Genomic DNA, 21,516 nt, shown 5'->3' on the forward strand with positions numbered 1-21,516 from the left:
GTTCAATTCCTGGCTTGGGTCATTGTCTGTGTGGAGTCTGCACGTTCTCCTCGTGTCTGCGTGGGTTTCCTCCGTGTGCTCCAGTTTCCTCCCACAGTCCAAATATGTGCGGGTTAGGTTGATTGACCATGCTAAAAATTGCCTCTTAGAGTCCTGAGCTGCATAGGTTAGAGGGATTAGCGGGTAAGTATGTAGGGTTTATGGGGGTAGGGCCTGGGTGGGATTGTGGTTGGTGCAGACTTGATGGGCCGAATGGCCTCCTTCTGCACTGTAGGGTTTCTATGATTTCTACCCCAACTTGTTAACTGAAAATATAAATGTTTACTTCTCACTTCCTCCAGTCTTTTTCAATTATATTTAGGCTGTATCTAACTGATTTAATCTCTCTGATCTAAATTATTTAATTTCATAGAAACCCTACATGCAGAAGGTCATTTGGCCAATCCAGTTGCACGGACCACAATCCCCATAACCCTATACATTTACCCTCGCTAATCCCCCTGACACTAAGGGGCAATCTATCATGGCCAATCCACCTAACCCGCACATCTTTAGACTGTGGGAGAAAACTGGAGCACCTGGCGGAAACCCTCGCAGACATGGGGAGAATGTGTAATCTCCACACAGACAGTGGAAATTGAACCAGGGTCCCTGGCGCTGTGAGGCAGCAATGCTAACCATTGTTCCACCGTGCTGCCCTTTATTGTAAATTTGGCGCAATGGTGCAACTTGTAAGGGTTTTGAAGAGCTAAAATTGGTAAAACAAAATGTGCATTTCCAGCCATAGTGGAAGATCCTTGAACCAGCGACACAGCAAGCTAAAATAAAGGTAAAATAGCAAAATACAGCAAGCTAATCTTTGACGTGTAAAACTAGTTCAAACCTAGGAAGGCTTTCACCTACTAACTGCTTAGTGTCACTTCAAATGTGACAGCAGAACATCACTGGAGACATAACAGCATAGTGTCACTGTAAATGTAACAAGGTATTGTCAATATCAATATAACTACAATTTCACTATAACAGCAGTATGTCACTGTAAATGTGACACCGTAACATGACAATAAGTGGATGAATCTTGGCTTCAACTAGGTTAAAGGTGACCTATTAAAAGCCAATTATATCTTTGATTGCTTTGCACTAAGCTGCCAATTTCTGAAGTGCATTCCCTTTCGTCTTTGTCTAGCCATTTGTCGGAACACATGCGGTGATGGATTCTGCTCCAGACCAAACATGTGCACCTGTGCCAACGGGCAGCTCTCACCAGGTTGTGGATCTGGTTCAAGTAAGTGGCATTCCATTCCGTTTACTCAACAAGTAATGGGACAACTTGCTGGCACCACAGCCCTTCATTTCGTCAATTTAATGGCTATCGCTTCTCAGCCTTTTGGCTAAGATCAAGCATCAGATCAAGCCCAAGATGGGGTGCAATCCCTTATCTTGTCAGCTTGGATCTTGCTTGTCCGTCTTGCAGCGACCTTGAATTGGATTCAATCGGAATTTGAATTTGTTTTTTGGAGCAGGCAAGGAATAGATTTGAGTTTGCCTGGTCCACTCTGAGCATTGGCTTTGTAACTTTAAGGATGGAGCAAAAAGTTTTTAACAAATTTAATGGTTAGGTGTTGAGTACCTTTCTCTACACTCTATCTATGACCGTAACATTACATTCTGCACTATCTTGTTTTCTTCTCTATGAACGGTATGTTTTGTCTGTGTAGTGCGCAAGAAACAATACTTCTTACTGTATGTTAATACATGTGACAATAATATATCAAATCAAATCAAAGAGTAATGCTATCTGTACATTGGCCCATCAAACACCTCCTGTTCAGGTTCAGTCAGGGCAGATGCAAACACTGGGCAAACAAGGTGGTTGCCAAGAGTGGCAAAATTTGGCAGGGGATGTGGGAGCAAAAATCTGAATGAACTTTTGATAAAATATTGTGACCAGGTGGAAAAGGGCGAACTGACTTTTCTCTTTGTCTCACTCCTGTGTTGGTTATAACAGAGTTTGAATTTAAAAGGAAGGTATTGACAATTTAATATATGTTTAACTGTATATAGCTCAGTGCAAGAAATAAGCCAGTTTAGTTCCTTTAAATTAACAAGTAAAAAGTTAGCTTTATTGCTAAAACTCACTAAATTAAAGATTCAGAAATTATTAACAAAGGTTTAAAATGTACAAAGCTGTCCAACCACCCACTAATGCAAAAACAACACATATGTAATGGGTAGGATTTTAATGCCTTGCGCATCCCAAACCCTAAAATCCTGCCCCCGGTCAACAGATTTTTCCATTGTCCGCCCCTCACCCGCTCCAATTCTTGCAGTGGGCGGGGTAGTAGCATTTTGGCAAATCTTTCCAAGCATGCAAAAAATTCTACAGTGTCAGATATTAAAAATTTAGCCAAGAAACAAGTAAAGTCAGGGAAAATAAGTATTCATGGAGTGTTCAAATACTTCTTCACAGCTGAAGGGTCCCTGTCCACAGTAACTGCTGGTCCTTGCAATTTCTTACAGGAGACAGTGGTGTTGATTCTGAATTTTCCTTTAAGAGCTGTTAGCTTGCAGAAATAAGGTCTTTGGGTGGTTTTTCCAGATCATAAATAGAAAGGCATTGAGAGAAGTTTCAGAAAAAAATGAGACAGGGTAATGGTATTGTCTCTATGGCAGTGTCTCTGACTATCCAAAATCTAGTATCTGTTTTAGACCCAAGAAATGGATCACATGTGCAACCTCCGAAACCTCCATAGTCTTTGTGTCTTCATAAAGGTAGCTTGTCCTTAACAGATGTGACATTGTTGCTGCTATAAACCAGTATGCTTTGCTTAGGCAAAGTGTCTTTTTCAAAACAATACATATCAGAACAATACATACAATAATTTAATATTTAACTTATTTCCATCATCATGAAGCTACATAAGTAAACATACAGCCTTCAGCAGTGGGAATGAAAGGTATAGAGTTACTGATATACATTCACATATACTGACAGACATACAGATTTCCATGCATTTATATTGCAGTCTTTTGCAAAATTTTATACTATATTCCTCATTCTGTTTATATGACAGTTTTAAAATTAATACATTTACATGACTTCAGAATTGTGAACCATAATATCAAAGAATATAATTTGATCTAGTCCACTCTATCAGAATGCTTATTGATTATAAATTGTGCATAAAATCATCCTGTAACTGTTGCAGGAACACACAATTTTACATCATGTGAACCATATTACACATTGTAATGTGCATTTCTTCTGGTACAGATTTTGTGAGAAGTCTAGAACAAGAAGAATGTACACTCGATATCATAATATTCTACTTTTGCATGTAAAATATATCTATAATTATAAATGCAGCATTCTTATTCACACCAATGCACAATATTCATCTTCAAAAGTTACTTTTGGTGAGTGGGGGAGGTGACACAAGACTGAAGATTCACCTAGGGTGCAGCACAAGTTAGGCACAGCATAAAGCAATATCTTTATTGTCTTATTGAACATTCCCAGGCCATGGGATAATGCAGACTGAAGCTTCCACTACACCTCCTCTGTGACATTACATCCAACAGGAAGAGGAAAGTTTCATCCTTCCATTCTGGGTTCAATCTGGCTGCTGCCTAACCCTGTCCTCCAAGTTAACACAGTAAGAAGTCTCACAACACCAGGTTAAAGTCCAACAGGTTTATTTGGTAGCAAAAGTTTTTTGGTAGCAAATTAATAACAACTGAGTCAAGGCAGAAATAATAGTGAGGACTATAAATTGAGGAAGATTGATCTAGCAGAGTCTAGACTCACAGAGACTCAGAGATAAGTATCTGATGGCGAACTCTACCACTCCATGCAGAACTACCAGCCACAGGAGGTTCTTCACAGCAGCCAGAGGTCAATACGTTGTTAGCATTGTCATTTAATGGACAAGAACTTGTCAGCACTCTTGGTGTAGTACGTATGTGAAATAAATAATTGTGAGATTGCTGTCCTACATCATATATCTTGCGCCAGTAACAAACTGAGCTACCCCAACTTTGCCTTCGCAGGAACCAGGCCAAATTTCAATTTTCTACAGAAGGTATTTGCAACAGAATATTGTCGAGCAATTGGTTTTTGAATCTTGATGTAAATAAAAATTTAGAAGGGGGCAAGTGGGTATAACAGCTTGCCCTGTCCTGTGTTCTCATGTGACGCAATGACTCTGTTTCAGGATCAGCTTGAAGTCACTTAGTTTTTTATCCTATCTTACACTGGGTAACTTCAGAGTTTAGTCCTGCACTAAATTTTTATGTTAAAGATTTACACAGCAAGTGATGATCCCTCACAAGGTAAGTTCCACTCTCCAGATAATGCCAAGGAAAAGACAAGAACCTAATAGTTTAATATTTAAATTCTCCTCCTCATCATCTTATACATTTCCCTCCCTGTATCCACAGAAGTCAAATTCCCTACAAGTTGAGATTGGGGGGATTGGCTTCATCCTGGTTGCAGCGCCTAGTTTAGCTCGCAGCCAGGAGTAAACCTGGTCTCAGGGACAAAGGTTCAGCAATTCAGTCTGTTAGAATGTCTCAGAATGGGAGTGAAGAAGAGAGAGAGACAACCGTGTAGTACATGTTTAGTAGTCAAAACAGTCCTTGTGCCTTCAATGTTAAACATTATACCATTGGACACATAGGTCAGAATTTTACTGCCACGGGAATCGGAGCAGGCCAGGGGCAATAGGACGGTCTGTTGACTTCAGGTGGGATTTTACGGCTTTGGGACAAGCGAGGCTGGAAAATCCGGCTGTAGTTCTGGATGTATTGTAAGGTATACGTAGTAGAAGCTTGATGCAAGGGCTACTGATTTGATTATTATCCAAGACAAAAGCAAGCAAGCAGAGTAAGAGTTCTGACTGGATTCAGCACTCCCTTTGACTAGGAAAGGCAAATGCAATGACTTCTGAGTAGAAAGTGGACATGTGTACATCAGGGGAGGACAAGTTGAGGTTTAGATGTTGTTATATATGTTGGGGTGTGGCCCTTTAAGGGAATAGGTTCATGTGACCTCAGGTGTGGGGTGAGCTGCTGAGATCCGCCCAGAAAGGGCAGTCTCCATTTGGAATGTGGTGTGAGAAGACTTCATGTTCTCTGACATTTGTCTCTGAGTAGTTATTAAAAGAAGCCTCAGGACTACAAGATTTAACAGCTGTGATAACGCTATGGTATCCAACAATGTGCTGGCACTCAGCTGTCTAGCTGAGGCAGGGGTGAAATATTGGGGGATAGCTCGCACTGTGGAACTTGCATCCCTGCAGAAACTAGCACCTCCCAGAGCCGGGTGGAGGGGGGGCAGTTTGTGTGTTGGGGGGAAGGGTGTTGGGAGAGGCGAAGCTAGTTTAAAGTCACATTGAGTGATAGGTTTCTGTTCCGGAGAGACAGCTGCACGAACAGTCAGAAAGTAAACATTTATCTTCACCTCCGAAAGCATTCCAGCTGAAGAAGAATTTGACCCGTTCAGAGATGAACAAAATCAGCCAGATAATCACTCTGCTTAGATTGGGTGGCTTAGAGCTCATGGCCCCTAGGCATGGTGAGTGGAGTTAATGGACAAGAATTGTGAATGATGGCTCTGATTACTGACAGCATAGAGTGGCCTGACCCACACATCTTCAGTGAAATGTCAGTGCAGGGCATGTTCTGCACCATGTGAAATGCAAAGCTAATTACAACAGCCCTGTGGCTTCTTGGTATTTAAAGAATCCCTCGTTGGCGGTAAGGTAGAAGTGCAGTATTCGGTCAAACTCTCCCAAGTACTGGTGCGAGGAGTAGACTTAAGGTGGTTGTTCACATGAATTACAATCTGGAAATCTCTGGGAGAGAGTTTTATTTTCCAGGATGAAAGAAGACTTGCATTTATAGTTTTATAACCTCGGGTCAATCCAAAGTGCTTTTACAGCCTACGTTTGAAGTGTAAGTCACTGTTGTAAGCTAAGAAACGCGGTAGCCCATTTGTGCACCTAGCAATGTGATAATGAGCAGCCCATCTGTTTTAGTGATGTTGAGTGAGGGATAAATAACGGGCAGGACACCAGGGGAAATTCCCCTTCTCCTCTTTGGAATTGGGCCATGGGATCTCTTAAGTCCAAGTGAAAAAGCAGTTTAACATCTCATGCAAGAGGCGGTATTTCATCAATACTACACTGGTATGTCAGCCTAAAGTTTTGCACTCATGTCTCTGGAGTAGGATTTGAACCCAGAACCTTCATGTCTCAGACATACTCACTGAACCACCTCTGACATTTGTCAATTTGAAACTGTAAATCCACAAACCAGGGCCATTTGAGTATTGACTTTCACTGTTAACAATTGCTGTGACCGCGACTACGCCCTAACATCTGTAACCTGCTTCTCGCAGTCCCGTTGGGATAACCACAATAATTGTAGAGATCACAAGACGGCATTAACAACCAAGAGCAAGACACATTAGTTCATCTGGAATATCTGTGATTTGAAAGCCTACTTCTGCAGCAACATTTCCTGTTCTTCAGTCATTTGCTTTGGCCATTTATAAATAACATTTAGTGATTATTCCAGGATACCAACATGCAACAATTACAGGGAGCATTAAAATTGTACAAATATCTGCCAATAAGATACAATGGGGTGGAATTGCTGTTTAATTCTGGCGTAATTTCATGAAAAAATCAGAAGGAACCTTGGACAAACTGTGTGACAAGTCATTTGTATCATTTTATTGGGGTTTTCGTCCAGACAAGAGATCAGGAGAATTCAATCCTGGTTTGGTTTTTAACAGCTGGAAATGAAAAACTAGATCAATATTTGAAATGAATTTCTGAATGTTTCAGTTTTGATTAGTGTGGTGATCCGGTGGATAATTAATCCAAAATCCATACTAAAATCACAAGCGGGATATCCTTGACATTGCTCTAATGTTTCAAAGAATCGTAGGATAGTTCAGCACAGAAATACAGAAACCAGAAGCAGGAGTAGGCCATTCGGCCCTTCAAACCTGCTCCACCATTCATTTTGATCATGGCCGATCATCAAAATTAATATCCTGATCTCGCCTACTTCCCCCCTCTCCGCCCTTCCCCATATCTCTTGATCCATTTAATCTCAAAAGCTATATCTAACTACTTCTTGAAATCACACAATGGGCTTGATTTTGCAGCCTTGCATGAGTGAGACCAGAAATTCCCGCCTGAGGTCAACGGACATTTCTGTTCTCTGCCCCAGTAACATTCCAGTGAATATTTTGGCCTCAACTACTTTCTGTGGTAGTGAATTCCACAGATTCACCACTCCCATGGTGAAGATATTTCTCCTCGCCTCAGTTCTAAAAGGTTTACCCCTTATTCTCATTCTGGTCACTTCCACCACCACGAACATGCTTTCTGAATCTACCCTGTCTCATTCTAATTGAATTTTAGGAGACCATTTGGCCCATTGGTTGTTTTCCCATTGTTAGGTGGCCGGAAGCACATATGGATGGCTAGGCAATGATCTTATTATGATTGTATGTCTTTGAATGATTGAGGGCTGCTTCTCTCCTCTGTTGTAACAGCTGGCAGACATACTGTTTTCCCAAGGAATTAAAAGTATGTTAATGTTTTGCCCATCTGTTCGCTCCAGCCTACTGCCCACCCCCTCCCCCATCCTTGACCACCCTCAGGCCTCTGGCACCCATGGTCCTCCCATAGTCTTTGAAATAATAATTCAAATAAATAAGCACAAATAAAGGATTCATATAAATGAGTTGGCTGAGAAAGCAGTGATCTCATTAGAGCGGGGGGTGGGGGGGGGGGGGTGGTCAACAAGTGGCTGCAAATGGCCAGTTCATGGCAGGCTCCAAAGCCAGATTTCCCCAAATACTCATTTATTTTGATTTCCATTCTCTCCTTTGGCTGGGCTGGAAGGACACACCAGGGTGAACTCCTGCTTTTAATGTCTGCGTGTTAAGCGCCAGTTATGTGGAATGTGGGAAAGAGAATTGGACAGGGAGGGTCATGGGCCAGTCATTGTGCCATGTTCAAAAAATTACGTTCCATTAATTGATTTGAAAGGAAACTGAGTGAGATTCTGGTACCAGTGTCTAGCCCTCTCTGTGAGACTACCCTCTGTGTGCTCCAGTAAAGGTTCTGCTATGCTCTGGTCAGAAGGATGCATGGTGCCAGGATCAGGAAGACGTATTTAACCTTGTGAATCCATAGATTCCCTACAGTGTAGAAGATGCCATTCGGCCCATCGAGCCTGCACCAATAACAATCCCACCCAGACCCTATCCCTGTAACCCCACAGATTTACCCTGCTAAACCCCCTGACAATATAGCATGGCCAATTAACCTAACCACATATATTTGGACTGTGGGATGAAACTGGAGCACCCGGAGAAACCCATGCAGTCACAGGGAGAACATGTGAGCTCCACGCAGTCACCCGAGGCCAGAGTTGAGCTCAGGTCCCTGGTGCTGTGAGGCAGCAGTGCTAAACACTGTGCGCCCTGTGGCCGTGTAATAATTACCTAATGCAAGCTGTTGGAGGTTGATGCCATCCACCTTTCCTCCCTACAGCACCAAAAGTCTCCTTTCTGTCCCTTTTCCAGCCTGAAGCCAATTTAAAATTGAAAGGCCGTGTAAAGAGACAAATCCAGTTCAGCCCAACTCCAAAAAGGAGCAAATCATCCTCTCTGGGCTGTTTAAATATTAACACGCAGTCTCCAGTCTTCCATTCAGCTTCAAAGGGTCTTTAATAATTGTTTCTCCGCAGTTTGTGCAAAGGTTTTTTTAAATCGCTTCAATCTACGATTATAGAAAGTCTAATTGAACAGAATCACTGAGGAATAGTCAGACACAGGTGAGGCAGGATCAGAAGCAAAGTGAGCTTTTAGTTAATCCTGTTTACTGGGTAAGAGCAGCCTGTAATAAAGTGAATGGGATGTTGAGCCTTATGGAGCTGTTTTATGGTGCAGCCTCAAAGCCACATTTGAAAACAGCTGCAGCAAATGCCACGTGTGGAAAAAGCCCAAGCTGATTTCTGTCATTCTGACCTGCTTTGTTCTCCCTGCAGTTCAGCAGTGTAATGTCAGGTGCATGAACGGTGGATCCTGCTCGGATGACACTTGCGTTTGCCAAAAAGGATACACAGGGACACACTGCGGGCAGCGTGAGTATCGACTACCGCACATAAACTTCATCTTGGATCTAGTGCACAGGCAGAACGGAGAAGGCTGAGTAGAATAATGGATCAAGTGTTTCCCACTCTTTCCCAACAGAACCATAAGTAATTTCAATCTATTCATTTAGTGAAACCTATCCAGAAATGGCAATATTATAGAGAATCATGCAGGAATGTAACTGTACAGTAATGAGACAAGATCACCTCTTGCAAATTTAACAAGTTCAGACTTGACTGCACAGTGGTTAGCACTGTTGCTTTACAGCGCCAGGGGCCCAGGTTCAATTCTGGCCTCTGGTGACTGTCTGTGTGGAGTTTGCATGTTCTCCCCATGCCTGTGTGGGTTTCCTCCGGGTGCTCCAGTTTCTTTCCACAGTCCGAAATATGTGCTGGTTAGGCACATTGGCCATGCTAAATTCTCCCTCAGTGTATCCAAACGGGCACTGGAGTATGGCGACTTGGGGATTTTCACAGTGAATTCATTGCGGTGTTAATGTAAGCCTATTTGTGACACTAATAAATCAACTTTTAAAAATTTAAACCTTTGTTCCCACATTGGCCATGCTAAATTGACTCTGAGTGTCAGGGGGCCTAGAGTACATACATGGGGTTACAGGGATAGGGCCTGGGTGAGGTTGTTGCTGATGCAGGCTTGATGGGCTTCTGCACAATAGGGATTCTATATTGTTTGCACCAGCAACCTATTTTGCTTCCGTGTCCAGCATGAGCACTGCTGCCACTTTTTATTCTGTATGATAAGTGCAATAACCATTTGTTCTCCTGGTTAATAATGATTACTGACTTTAATATTTCATAGCCGCACTGCCTGCATTATTTGCCATGAAAAAGAAATTACCACCAGCTGAAACGGAAACAAATTCCTGCCAAAATATATGGCAATAATTTCACAATTAGGCTAATGTAATAAACAAGGTCTGGGAGGAATTTTCTAAAGTCTGGTATATACCTGATGGCAGGCTTTGTGCCATTACTCATTGATGTAACCCATATATGGAAGGCAACTGAAGGCATCATTTGCTATATCACATAGAACATTACAGCACAGAAACAGGCCTTTTGGCCCTTCTTGGCTGTGCTGAACCATTTTTCTGTCTAGTCCCACTGACCTGCACCTGGACTATATCTCTCCACACCCCTCTCATCCATGTATCTGTGCAAGTTTTTCTTAAATGTTAAAAGTGAGCCCACATTTACCACTTCATCTGGCAGCTCATTCCACACTCCCACCACTCTCTGTGTGAAGAACCCCCCCCTTAATATTCCCTTTAAACTTTTCCCCCTTAACCCACGTCCTCTAGTATTTTTCTCCCCTAGCCTCAGTGGATTTTCTCCCCTAGCCTCCCTGCTGCTCTATGCCTGAAATATTTGATGTTATTTGGCACGTCCGTTATCGAATAAAATTGGAAATTGCCAGGAAGCCATGAGCCATCCAAGAATCTGTATAGGTTTCAGAGCAATTTCACACTGCCTTGTGCTGAGACTCCGTAACGGCTACATTCATTTCCGTTAAAAATTGTACTTAATCAAAACCATATTTAATGCATTTTGAAATGGTTAAAAAGAAAATCACTATTGTGTCTTTGTGCAAACCAATGATGTAGGCACTTTGCCAACAGATGTCATCTTTTTTTTCCTTATTAGCTGTGTGTAAAAATGGCTGCCAGAACGGAGGCCGATGCATTGGACCAAGTCGCTGTGCGTGTGTGTACGGGTTTACTGGGCCACAGTGTGAACGAGGTAGGCCACAAGTCTATGTAGTTCTCAGGGATGGTTAGGTTCCAGGTTATGAACTACATGCCTTGCATTTGGATGAATCTTAAAATTCTTCCTCATTGTGTGTGATTCTTTTCCCCACGATTTACTCTGATGGGAGCAGTAAAGGACTTGAGGGATCAGGCCCACTTTAATGTTGCCTGGTTGAAAATTAGTTCAAAGTTTTTTTGGGAGGTAGAGTGGAATTTTTTTCCCTAAAGCTGGTGATACATGTGGATTTGATACGCAGACACCAAGGGGTGAAAGTGTCACATGGGTACAAATGTAGTGAACAGAGGTAAAAATGCCAAATAGTGTAAACTTTCACGACCACGAGCATCCCAGAGTGCTTAACAGCAAGTGAAGTTCTTTTGAGGCATATTCGCTGTTATAATAAAGAGCAAATTTACAACAATAAATGAAATGGGAGTGCAAAATAAATGCACAGAAAGTGAAGCTGCCCAAGTTTTATTGGAAAATACTTTTGCATCACAGACGAAGTGAGTTCTCTAGGATGAGTGTGTGGGATCCCAGATTCAGTTCCCCCAGGGCTACGCTACGGGAATCCCCAACTTAACCTCACAGGATTACTCTATGGTTATTCCAGGCTCAATCTCCACGGTTACTCTGGCAATCCCAGATTCAGTCTCCAGAGTTACTCTATGGGAATCCCAGACTCAGTTCCCCATGGTTACTCTCTGGGAATTCTGTCAGTTTCCCTGGGTTACTCTGTGTGGAGAACCCAATCTCATTTTGTGAATTTTTATACATTCTACCCAACATCTACAATTGTTTTTCCTTATTCACTTCAGTTGCGTGTCCTGGCCAAATATTTATCTTCTGTTGTTCAGCACAGGGCAGTCCAGCCTAGGAGTTTTTACCCTGAACAATTCCCTCTGCACCCAAGGTCCCTGATTATTAACTGCTGGGTTAACATCAGCACAGATATAATCAATGACACAGGATGTCAGCTTGGTGGAGGTGCTGATCCCAATTTTGCGAGGGAACAGGATCATCGACACTGGGATTTGAGTTAGTCACACACACTGCTGGCTGATGGGAATTACTGAATCTGGCCATGTGAGGGTGCTGGCTTAATACCAATCAGGATACAGCTCGTGATTCAGGCATGGAGCTATCATAGTTTCACAGTGTGAGGGAGTTGGGTCAAATAGTTAGGATGGGGTTTGTACTCTGTGACGTTTGAGATTCATCTGCTCATATTGAAGAAACACTCAGTGACTGCTGGGGGAGGAGGGAGGAGACAGATAACAGCCTCATGTAACATTTACTGAACTGATGTTCTGTTCTAGTGACGCAGTAATGTTCTGCAGTATCACAGCTACATCCATTGTGATTTATAATTGCATTAATGTTTCTGTTACTTAGTTCAAGAAGTAATATTATAAAAGGGCACTGAAGGAAGTGAAGGCAAAGGAGGTTAGGAAGAGAATTCCAGCAGGTCAGGCACCAATGATGCATAATGACTGCAGTGCGTGCCTTTTTTATTCATTCGTGGGACATGGGTGTCGCTGGCTGACCGGCATTTATTGCCCATCCCTAGTCACCCTTGAACTTAGTGATTTGCTTGGCCATTTCAGAGGGCAGTTGATAGTCAACCACATTGCTGTGGCTCCGGAGCCACATGTAGGCCAGACCAGGTAAGGATGGCAGATTTCCTTCTCTAAAGGACATTAGTGAACCAGGTGGGTTTTTCCAACAATTGACAATGGTTTCATGGTCATCTGTAGATTCTTAATTCCAGATATTTGTTATTGAATTAAAATTCCACCAACTGCCGTGGCGGGATTCAAACCCGGGTTCCCGGAACATTAACTGAGTTTCTGGATTAATAGTCTACCAATAATACCACTAGGTCATCGCCTTTCCATATACCCATTGCTGTATAAATGATGCACTTACACAGCCCTGAACTAAAAATATCCACTTTGTCCTCCACCTGTTCTTGTTCGTTCTCAACAATCTGATCAAAAATGGTTTCTAATAATTGAACTTCAACTTCGGTACCTTTACTCTTTAGTTTAGTTAACTGATTTGTTCCCGTATCTCTTAAAATGTTGACTTCCTTACCTGCTCCTCCTGCTACACATGAGTAAACTTTATCCACACAAGTAAATTCTTTAAAGAGATCTGGCACTTTATTAACCAACCCCTGAACAGGTTGTACTTTCTTTTGCATCTCTTTAGCTTCAACTGTGGTTTCCTTTACCCTTTAACAAAACCCACGGCTTATCCTGTTTTACCATGTCAGTCTTCCCAATGTCTTTCTTAAACCACCAACACTGTGAATTTGTGTGTCGTACCTTATTAAAGTGAAAGCATCTTGAGGCTTTTTATTTCTCTTCCAGCTTCATGAGTTTCCTTTTTAACCTGAACTGCACTATCTTTACTATCTCCCACGCTTCTCAGCCTTTTGGCTAAGATCAAGTGTAGCTTTGGCATCCTGCACTTAGTTGAAGTCATGAGGTGACACTGAGGTTTCATTTGAGGCAATTTTTTAAAGCGGCATCTCAGCATTTTGGTTAAGATGCAAATGAGATCAGGCCTCGGAGAAGGTGCAATGCCTGCTCCAATCAGCTTGGATCATGAAGATCGAGCCCAAGACAGGAAGTGGTGAGCCTGTTTTCTCAGCTTGGATCTGGAATGTCTCACTCACTGAGACTTTGTGTTGGATTTTGATTGGATTGAATTAGATATAAACAAAAAAAGCTATACTATCTCCCACGCGACCTCCTTTACTTTTACCAGCTGAAGATTTCTCTTTTCCCCAGTTTCTATCCCTCACAGGTTGAAACTCATGTTAGAAGCTAAACCTTTGCAACACTCGGACATATTTTAAACAAATCCCCATCTTTGACTGTGATGGATTCACTCTTCCTCACCATCCTCATCACTACTCCCAATCTCTAACTCTGCCAAATAACATCGACATTCACTTTTCCATTCCAGTTTCCGAAGTTCAAATTTGCTCTCCTTTTCCCTTTCCTCTCTGTCTTTTGCTTTTTGTGCTGCCAGGACTATTCTTTCTTGTTCTTTTTTCCTTGGCTGTAATTCAAGAAATTTCATTTCTTTTTCTTGTTGCAATCCAAGCTGTTTTAATTCTCTTCCTCTTTGTTCTGCTCTCTCTCTCTCTCGTTTGCTACTCTTTCTCTTGCCAAGCTGCTTCATTTGTAATTGAATTCTAGCCATTTCCAAAGATTTTGACTGTGTTTCTGGCAGTTTTACATGCTGAGCTGTCACACTGTAATTATCTCCGCCTTCCTCACCCTTTCAGGTAAGGTCAACTGCAACTTGTTTGCCAATTCCAAAAGCTTTGTTTTAACCACCTTTTGTAAACCACCCTGACTGAGTTCTTCCACACCTAGGAAGCCACTGAAAGAGCCATTATTCCCCAAGGTACTCGCTAGTTAAATAAATCAAATATAACACCTAAAAAGAAGACACCAATACTTACCTCTTGCTGTTCTTGAGTCCAATAATCCTGAACCAAACAAGGAACTTTTAGATTTTACGCCCACAAAGAGTCACTAATTTGTAGGGGACCTGATCAGAAACTCCAAGGTATATTATAAAGTTAGCCGAGGTCTGAACATTTTCTTTTGATTTTGGCATTGGGGTCAGCATTAGATGTTTTGCTCCAGGTATGATTCAATTGACCCCCTAGGAAGCTTTTATCAAGACAAACTTTATTTCAGAACATGGTTAGAATATAACAAAAAAAAATTGCATAATTTTTGTCAATTCAAATACTTAAACATGACAAAGTATAATTCTTAATAGCTATCCATCTGTTTTGTTCCAAACTAGCAGTATCCCCATAGATATAAATCCCTTCTTCAGAACCAGTTCATGCCAAAAGCAGATATGCTTGCATGGATATTAGATTTCCAGCCTTTTAACACCTCTGGACAGAAATACAGTCTGGAACCTGTCTTCTGACTTTCATACAGAGGATTCTCCGAGAAAGATCCAGTCCAAAAGAGCAGAACCTCGGAGAAAGGAACTTATTTCTTGGCAGATTCCATTCTCCAACTTTACAGAAAGGTAAAGAGAAGCATTGCACTCTATCAACTCCAGCAGCATCTGACTTGATTTTTCTGTGTAAGCTTAGCTCCACCTAATCATATGACCTTACCTATCAATCAGCGTCATCAAGCCCTACTCTGCAAAATGCCAGGGGATATCACTAAAATTGGCAGAACAGCATTAGTTTAGATCAGAACAAATATTCTAGCAATTAGGAGCAATTATGCTACTATAGTAAAAATAGAGAATGACGGTTATAGAGAAAATAGCACCAGTAATAAAAAAACTGCCTAACAGATCTTGCAGAAGAAACGTGACAAATATATTTCTTAAAGTCACATTGTCATCACAGCCATATACAAGATGCACTGACACACTGTGACAACAGTGTGTGCCATATGCAAAATGCATTGACACACAGTAACAGCAATGTGTGCCATATACAAGATGCACCGACACACAGTGACAGTAGTGTGTGCCATATACAAGATGCACTGATGCACACTGATTGCAGTGTATGCCATATACAAGATGCACTGATGCACACTGATTGCAGTGTATGCCATATACAAGATGTACTGGCACACAGTGGCTGCAGTCTTGGCCATCTACAGGCTGAAGTGCAGCAACTTGACAGCACCTTCCAAACCTTCACCAGCTAGAAAGAGAAGGATTGCAGATGCATGGGAGCACCACCACCTGAAAGTTCTCCTCCAAACCACACTCCCTCTTAACGTGTAACTATGTCACTGTTCCTTTGCTGTCAGTGGCTGAGATTTCTCCAAATCCCTCCCAAAAACAGCATTGCGGGTATATATAAATGCCAGATGATTTCTCAGGGGGAAATAGGGATGGACAATATACATGCTGGCCTTGCCTGCAATGCCCTTATGCCATGAAGAAATTTTAAAATGGCTCAGAAATGAGGAAATGCACAAGAGTTTGGATTAAGATACGCATGGCAGTGTTATTGCATGGAGGAGGCTACAAAGAGAGCTTTGCCTATGGAAGATTTTAAATGCGAGGACGTGAATCTTAAATTGGAGCTACTGAGGAATCATAATATATACGGGTAATTGAGGATGGGCTGAACAATACTCAGTGCAAGATAGGAGAAAGGAATTGAGTTCTGGATGAGTTGCCAGTTACAGAGGGTGGACTATAGGTGGAGGAGAATGGCTTTAACCAACCTTCCCTGTGGGGCATCGACAAGACCAAACAAGCGGGGTTTAAAACAGGCTGTTGATGACATTTGGTCAGTTTTGTGCTGGGCAGGCTCTGTGAAAAATCACCGAGTGGTCACCTTGTAGGTAACAAATGATTGGCTAAGGGTTTCAGTGATAGAATACACAGTGTTACAGAAACGGATTTGGGCAATTTTTGCAAAGGAGAGAAGAGGATACAGAGATGGAAGGTCAGCAGAGCAGTAAATAAGATATCAAGTTTGCAAACTGTTTATTCAGCCTGAAAGATTGAGGACTGAGGGATATGGAAATCTGGTGTTTGACCATCTTGGAAATTGAAGGATATCTCGCTCTTCACAAAAGGGCAAAAACCCTTTTTCAAGTAACCTTAATTTATATAATCCATTGTGTACTGGATTGCAAAGCACTAAGACAGAACCACTGCTTATTTCTCACATACTTCTCATTTTCTCCTGTGTGACTTATACAATGCTCAGTAACTATTGTTGGAGCAGTATTAGAGTTAATCCTTTACAGTTTGTAACAGGGCAGTGAAGATAATGCCATTAGTCTTCCTATTGTTTAGCTGGAGGAAATCGCAGCACATCCTAATGTAAATAAATGTTGGATGGCAATCTGACAGTACAGAGACAGTGGAGGGAGTGACAGAGGTTGGCTGGTTAGATAAACATTTATAATGGCAATCCTATATGTAAACAATCGCCTGTCAGTCTGCAGTTACAAGCATCAGCCTCTTGGCAGAACTCACTCAGTGAGTCCCCAGCCCCAGTCGCCTTTCAGAGCTGTAGCACCTCTCTTAATATTTACTCCTTTCTCTCTGTGTTCTGCCCATATTCCTCCAATACTCCTGGCTCAGCTCAAGGAGTCTCTCCTTTTCTCCTGCTGTTCGTCACCTCTCGAAGCCCTGCCCCACTATTCACATCTCCCTGCAGCCTTCAAGAAAGCTCTCCCACTTGTCCTGTGAATCTTGCTGGCCACCTGCTTCTCTCCTGGGGCATCTCTCTCTACAGAAAGCGTGTCTTGACTGGGCTACTCTTGTGTTTGCTCTTCTGAATAGTGCTGCCTTTCTGCCACTCGAGCACAAAAGTGAAGACTGATAATCCAGTGCGGTACTGAGGAAGTTCTGCACTGCCAGAGGCCCATCTTTTGGATGAGATATTAGACCATGGCTACAACCTATCTGCTTAGACAGTCAAAAGCACTATTCGGAAGAGCAACAGCGCTATTCCCAGTGTCTGGGTCAATACTTATCCCCTTATCAACATCACAAAACAGATAATCTGGTCAGATTGCTGTTTATCAGAGTTTGCTGTGTGCAAATTGACTGTTATTTCCTGCACTCCAATGGTTGTAACATGGTTTGAGATGGTCGTGTAAAGCACTGAATAAATGCAAAAAAAAAGATTTTTTTTCACTGGTGTATTAAATAAGAAACTATTTGAAAATGCTTCCAATCTTGTTCCATCTTGCAATCTGACACAATTTAAATTAATATTGTCAACTCCCTCAGGCCCCAGTCCTGTCTGAATCTGCAAGTTTAATATTTAAAAATCTTCCTGTCCCCACTGCTGCTACGATTAATTTTAGAATGGTGGCCCATTCCGGTCTGCTGCATAATTAATTTAATAATACCACTTTTCTTATTTCATAAGTATAATTAGTACAATCTGGATTGAAAGTCTGCCGGCTGCAATCAAGGATTAAATCTGCATGAAGTTGGCGATTAAATGGTGAACACAATTAACATCAAATAGCCACAATTCTTATTGAAGGACTACAGTTTTGACCATTCCATTAAATTCTCAGGAATATTCAATAAGCCGTAGGGAAGCCCATTGCAGTAAGTGATGGCTGCTTTTATCTTTATTTAGTAAGTTGTCAGTGTGATCTGATCTATCTGATATCCTGTCAGTAGTGTGATGTGGGATGCCCTACTGTACGCTGAACAAGATTCCGAACCACAAGCATACCATCACTTGGTCAGAGTCGTGACTGCGATACGCAGTGGTAGTAATTTACTGAAGAGAAACATGAGATTTTGTTTCGAAAGTTGCTGTGACTGGTTTCATTTGTCTCCAGTAAATATTGGCTTGTGCCTCTGGCTTTCAGGTGAGACACAGCTTCCATTGTTTTACTGAAGCTGCAGACTCTGTTCAGCTGTCTCCTTTTGAAAGTGCTTATCTGTAACCTGGGGGCACTAGTGCCTCGGTAGGAATGTCTCCGTTACTTTGTTCTGTTCCACATTAACATTGATGCCTTGTGGGGCCCACTCCAGGGACTGTTACTCTGGGGCGAGTTCCAGGAACTGTTACTGAGTTGTGACGCACTCCAGCGATTATTACTCTGGTGAGGCTGATTACAGGGACTCTAACACTCGCTCTCGAGACTGTTCCTCTGGGGCAAGTTCCAGGAACCGTTACTGAGTTGTGACACACTCCAGTGATTATTACTCTAGTGGGGCTGACTGCAAAGACTCTGAATCTCACTCCAAAGACTGTTATGCTAGTGGGACTGATTCCAGGAACTATTACTGAGTTGTGATGCATTCACAAGGATTATTATTCTGGCGAGGCTGACTCCAGGAGCTATTACTCTGGCACCCATTCTACGGATTATTACCTTAATGGTAGCAGATTTGAAGATATTGCAGATAAATATAAATGTGTTGTTGCTGATCCAGTCTCCCAGTCATCTATTTCATTGTATTAGTGCAATAGAATAGGGCAGGCAAGAAAAAGTGCATAACTTTAAAGAGGTAGTAATACTCATTTTAATGTACAGTACTAAGATAATGCGCCCATAGTCTACATAGAAGGATGGTTCCTTGATCCCGTCTGGAATATGGAAGGGGTGGCACTCAAATACTCATTTCATCTGGAACCCAAGTTCGATTCCTGGCTTGGGCTGCTGTCTGTGCAGAATCTGCACATTCCCCTGGTATCTGTGTGGGTTTCCTCGGGTTGCTCCAGTTTCCTCCCACAGTCTGAAAGACCCAAACAGGTGCCAGAGTGTGGCGACTAGGAGATTTTCACAGTAATTTCATTGCAGTGTTAATGTAAGCCTACATTGTGACTAATATATAAACTTTAAATAGTGTCTTTGGTTTGTAAGCATGGCTTTGTGGAGTTGCCTGTTGAAGGAACAATGCAATTTATTTGCCTATGGTCCCCAGAGTTTCCCTGAGCTGGAACCCTGTCTGCATTCAGTTCTCATTACACTATCGTGAGCTTTATAGCAGAGATGGATTAGGACTGGGATAAAGGACACATGTATCAGGATATTCCTACACCAGAATTGCAGAGGATCAGAGACTTTTCATTTATTTCACTTTTACCAGAGCGATTGGCCCAGTTCCAGGAGTGAAGTTGCTGATAGCGAGGAAACAAAATGGGCTTGGCTCGTAATTCCAGAAAAAATGTGCGGAATGTGCAGTCCAGTCAAATTAAAGGCAGTTTCTGCAGCTACAGACTGGGAACTCTCTATACTAACTCTGGCATGCGGCCATTGATTGTAATAGAGCTGGGCCCTATCTAGTCTTGTGTCAGGACAACTGACAAAGTTCACGCGTCCCCTGCTGCCAGCAAAAAACAACCTGTGTTCCCTGGAACCTTGCAGAGATCAGACTCAGAACTTACTGCATGGGATAAGGCACAAGTTACCACACCAAGCATGTTGCTGTTTGTCTCTGCGGCTCACGGTCCATTCATGTTGGCTGCCAGCAAGTTAAATGCGCAGCCTCTTAGTACACTCATGCGGCATTCCCTTGCCCATTATTGAAGTAAAGGCTTCACCTGATTAGGTTATTGATGTTTGTTGGTAAGTGTTATTTTTGAGTTTAAATTAATGGAATTGATGTGCGATAGGTCCAAGATACTGGGTGGCGATGTCAGGGAAATGATTTCTAATTGCACAGGGAGACAAAGATGGTTCTCAATGAAAACGCAGACTGGTAGGGTTATTAAAGTTGTCATTTGAATTTCATGCTGACCATAATTTTTACAGTCAAGGTGCTCTGAGAGTTTGAGAAATGCAATCTATATGTTAAATGAAATCTAAATGGGGTGGCACGGCGGCACAGTGGTTAGCACTGGTGCTTCACAGTGCCAGGGAACCCGGGTTTGATTACCGGCTTGGGCCACTGTCTGTGTGGAGTCTGCACGTTCTCCCCGTGTCTGTGTGGGTTTCCTCCGGGTGCTCCTGTTTCCTCCCTCAGTCTGAAAGACGTATTGGTTAGGTGCATTGACCCAAACAGGCACCGGAGTGTGACGACTAAGGGAGTTTCACAGTAATTTCATTGCAGTGTTAAGCTTTACTTGGGACTAATAAATAAACTTTTAATTTTAAAAGGTTTTTGCGTGAAGTTCTCAGTAATTTCCTTTTATTGTCAAAGTGAAGACACCGTGGGCACCATCTATGACTGCACTGAGCCAATACTGTGTCTGCACACATAGCAGTTGCTCCTATGGCCCCTCAGTTTGAGGCTGTGAAACTTACAGATGCTGTGGAGGAACAGTTTGGGATACTCACTGGCTGTGGAGTGCGGAGCCATTGTCACGGTTAATGTAATAACTACAGGGGGAGATTAATGGCATCTCCTTATGCTCGCAAAACATCAAGGACAGTTTTCACTCTGCTTTGTTTATCATTTCTGAATTGCTTCAAGGATGTTTGGGAGATGAGATGAAGTGCTGTGTCCACCATTTGTCTTAATACCATAATCATATTCATGAAAGTTGTCTCCTTTTGTTATTTCATGTTTGTATTTAGATTATTACTAAAGTTCAAAGTTTATTCATTCGTGTCACAAGTTGCCTTACATTTACACTACAATGAAGTTACTGTGAAAATCCCCTAGTCGCCACTCTCAGGCGCCTGTTTGGGTGCACTGAAGGAGAATTTAGCACGGCAATGCGCCTAACCAACACGTCTTTTGACTGTGGGAAGAAACCGGAGCACCCAGAGGAAACACACACAGACACGGGGAAAAAACGTATAGACTCCTCACAGACAGTGACCCAAGCGAACCTGGGTCCCTGGCGCCGTGAGGCAGCAGTGCTAACCACTGTGCCATCCTTGCGAAATAATAAATATCAGCCTTGGATCAAGGGGCAACATGCTTGCCTTTTGAATCTTAAGGTCATGGGTTCAAAGCCCTGATCCTAGGACGCATATTACACGGCCACACTTCAGTGTAATACTGATGAAATATTGCACTGTCAGAAATGTTCCTTTTTTGGATGATGCATTAAGCTAAGGCCCCACCTATGCTCTCGAGTGAAGATAAAAGATCCAAGACCTCTATTGGAAGAAG

General features: G+C 42.3%; 1 protein-coding gene across 1 annotated transcript in view; it reads left to right on the forward strand.

The window, feature by feature from the left end:
• fbn3 (fibrillin 3) overlaps positions 1-21,516 on the forward strand; it is a 227,294-nt gene that overhangs the window by 14,465 nt on the left and 191,313 nt on the right. Inside the window, exons 3-5 of the mRNA XM_080212943.1 lie at positions 1,187-1,285; positions 9,073-9,168; positions 10,843-10,938. Coding sequence (XP_080069069.1) covers positions 1,187-1,285; positions 9,073-9,168; positions 10,843-10,938 — 291 coding nt within the window. The remainder of the gene's footprint in view (positions 1-1,186; positions 1,286-9,072; positions 9,169-10,842; positions 10,939-21,516) is intronic.

Source organism: Carcharhinus amblyrhynchos, chromosome 26 (genome assembly GCF_965287045.1).
Source record: "Carcharhinus amblyrhynchos chromosome 26, sCarAmb.v2.hapA, whole genome shotgun sequence".
Classification (NCBI taxonomy): domain Eukaryota; kingdom Metazoa; phylum Chordata; class Chondrichthyes; order Carcharhiniformes; family Carcharhinidae; genus Carcharhinus; species Carcharhinus amblyrhynchos.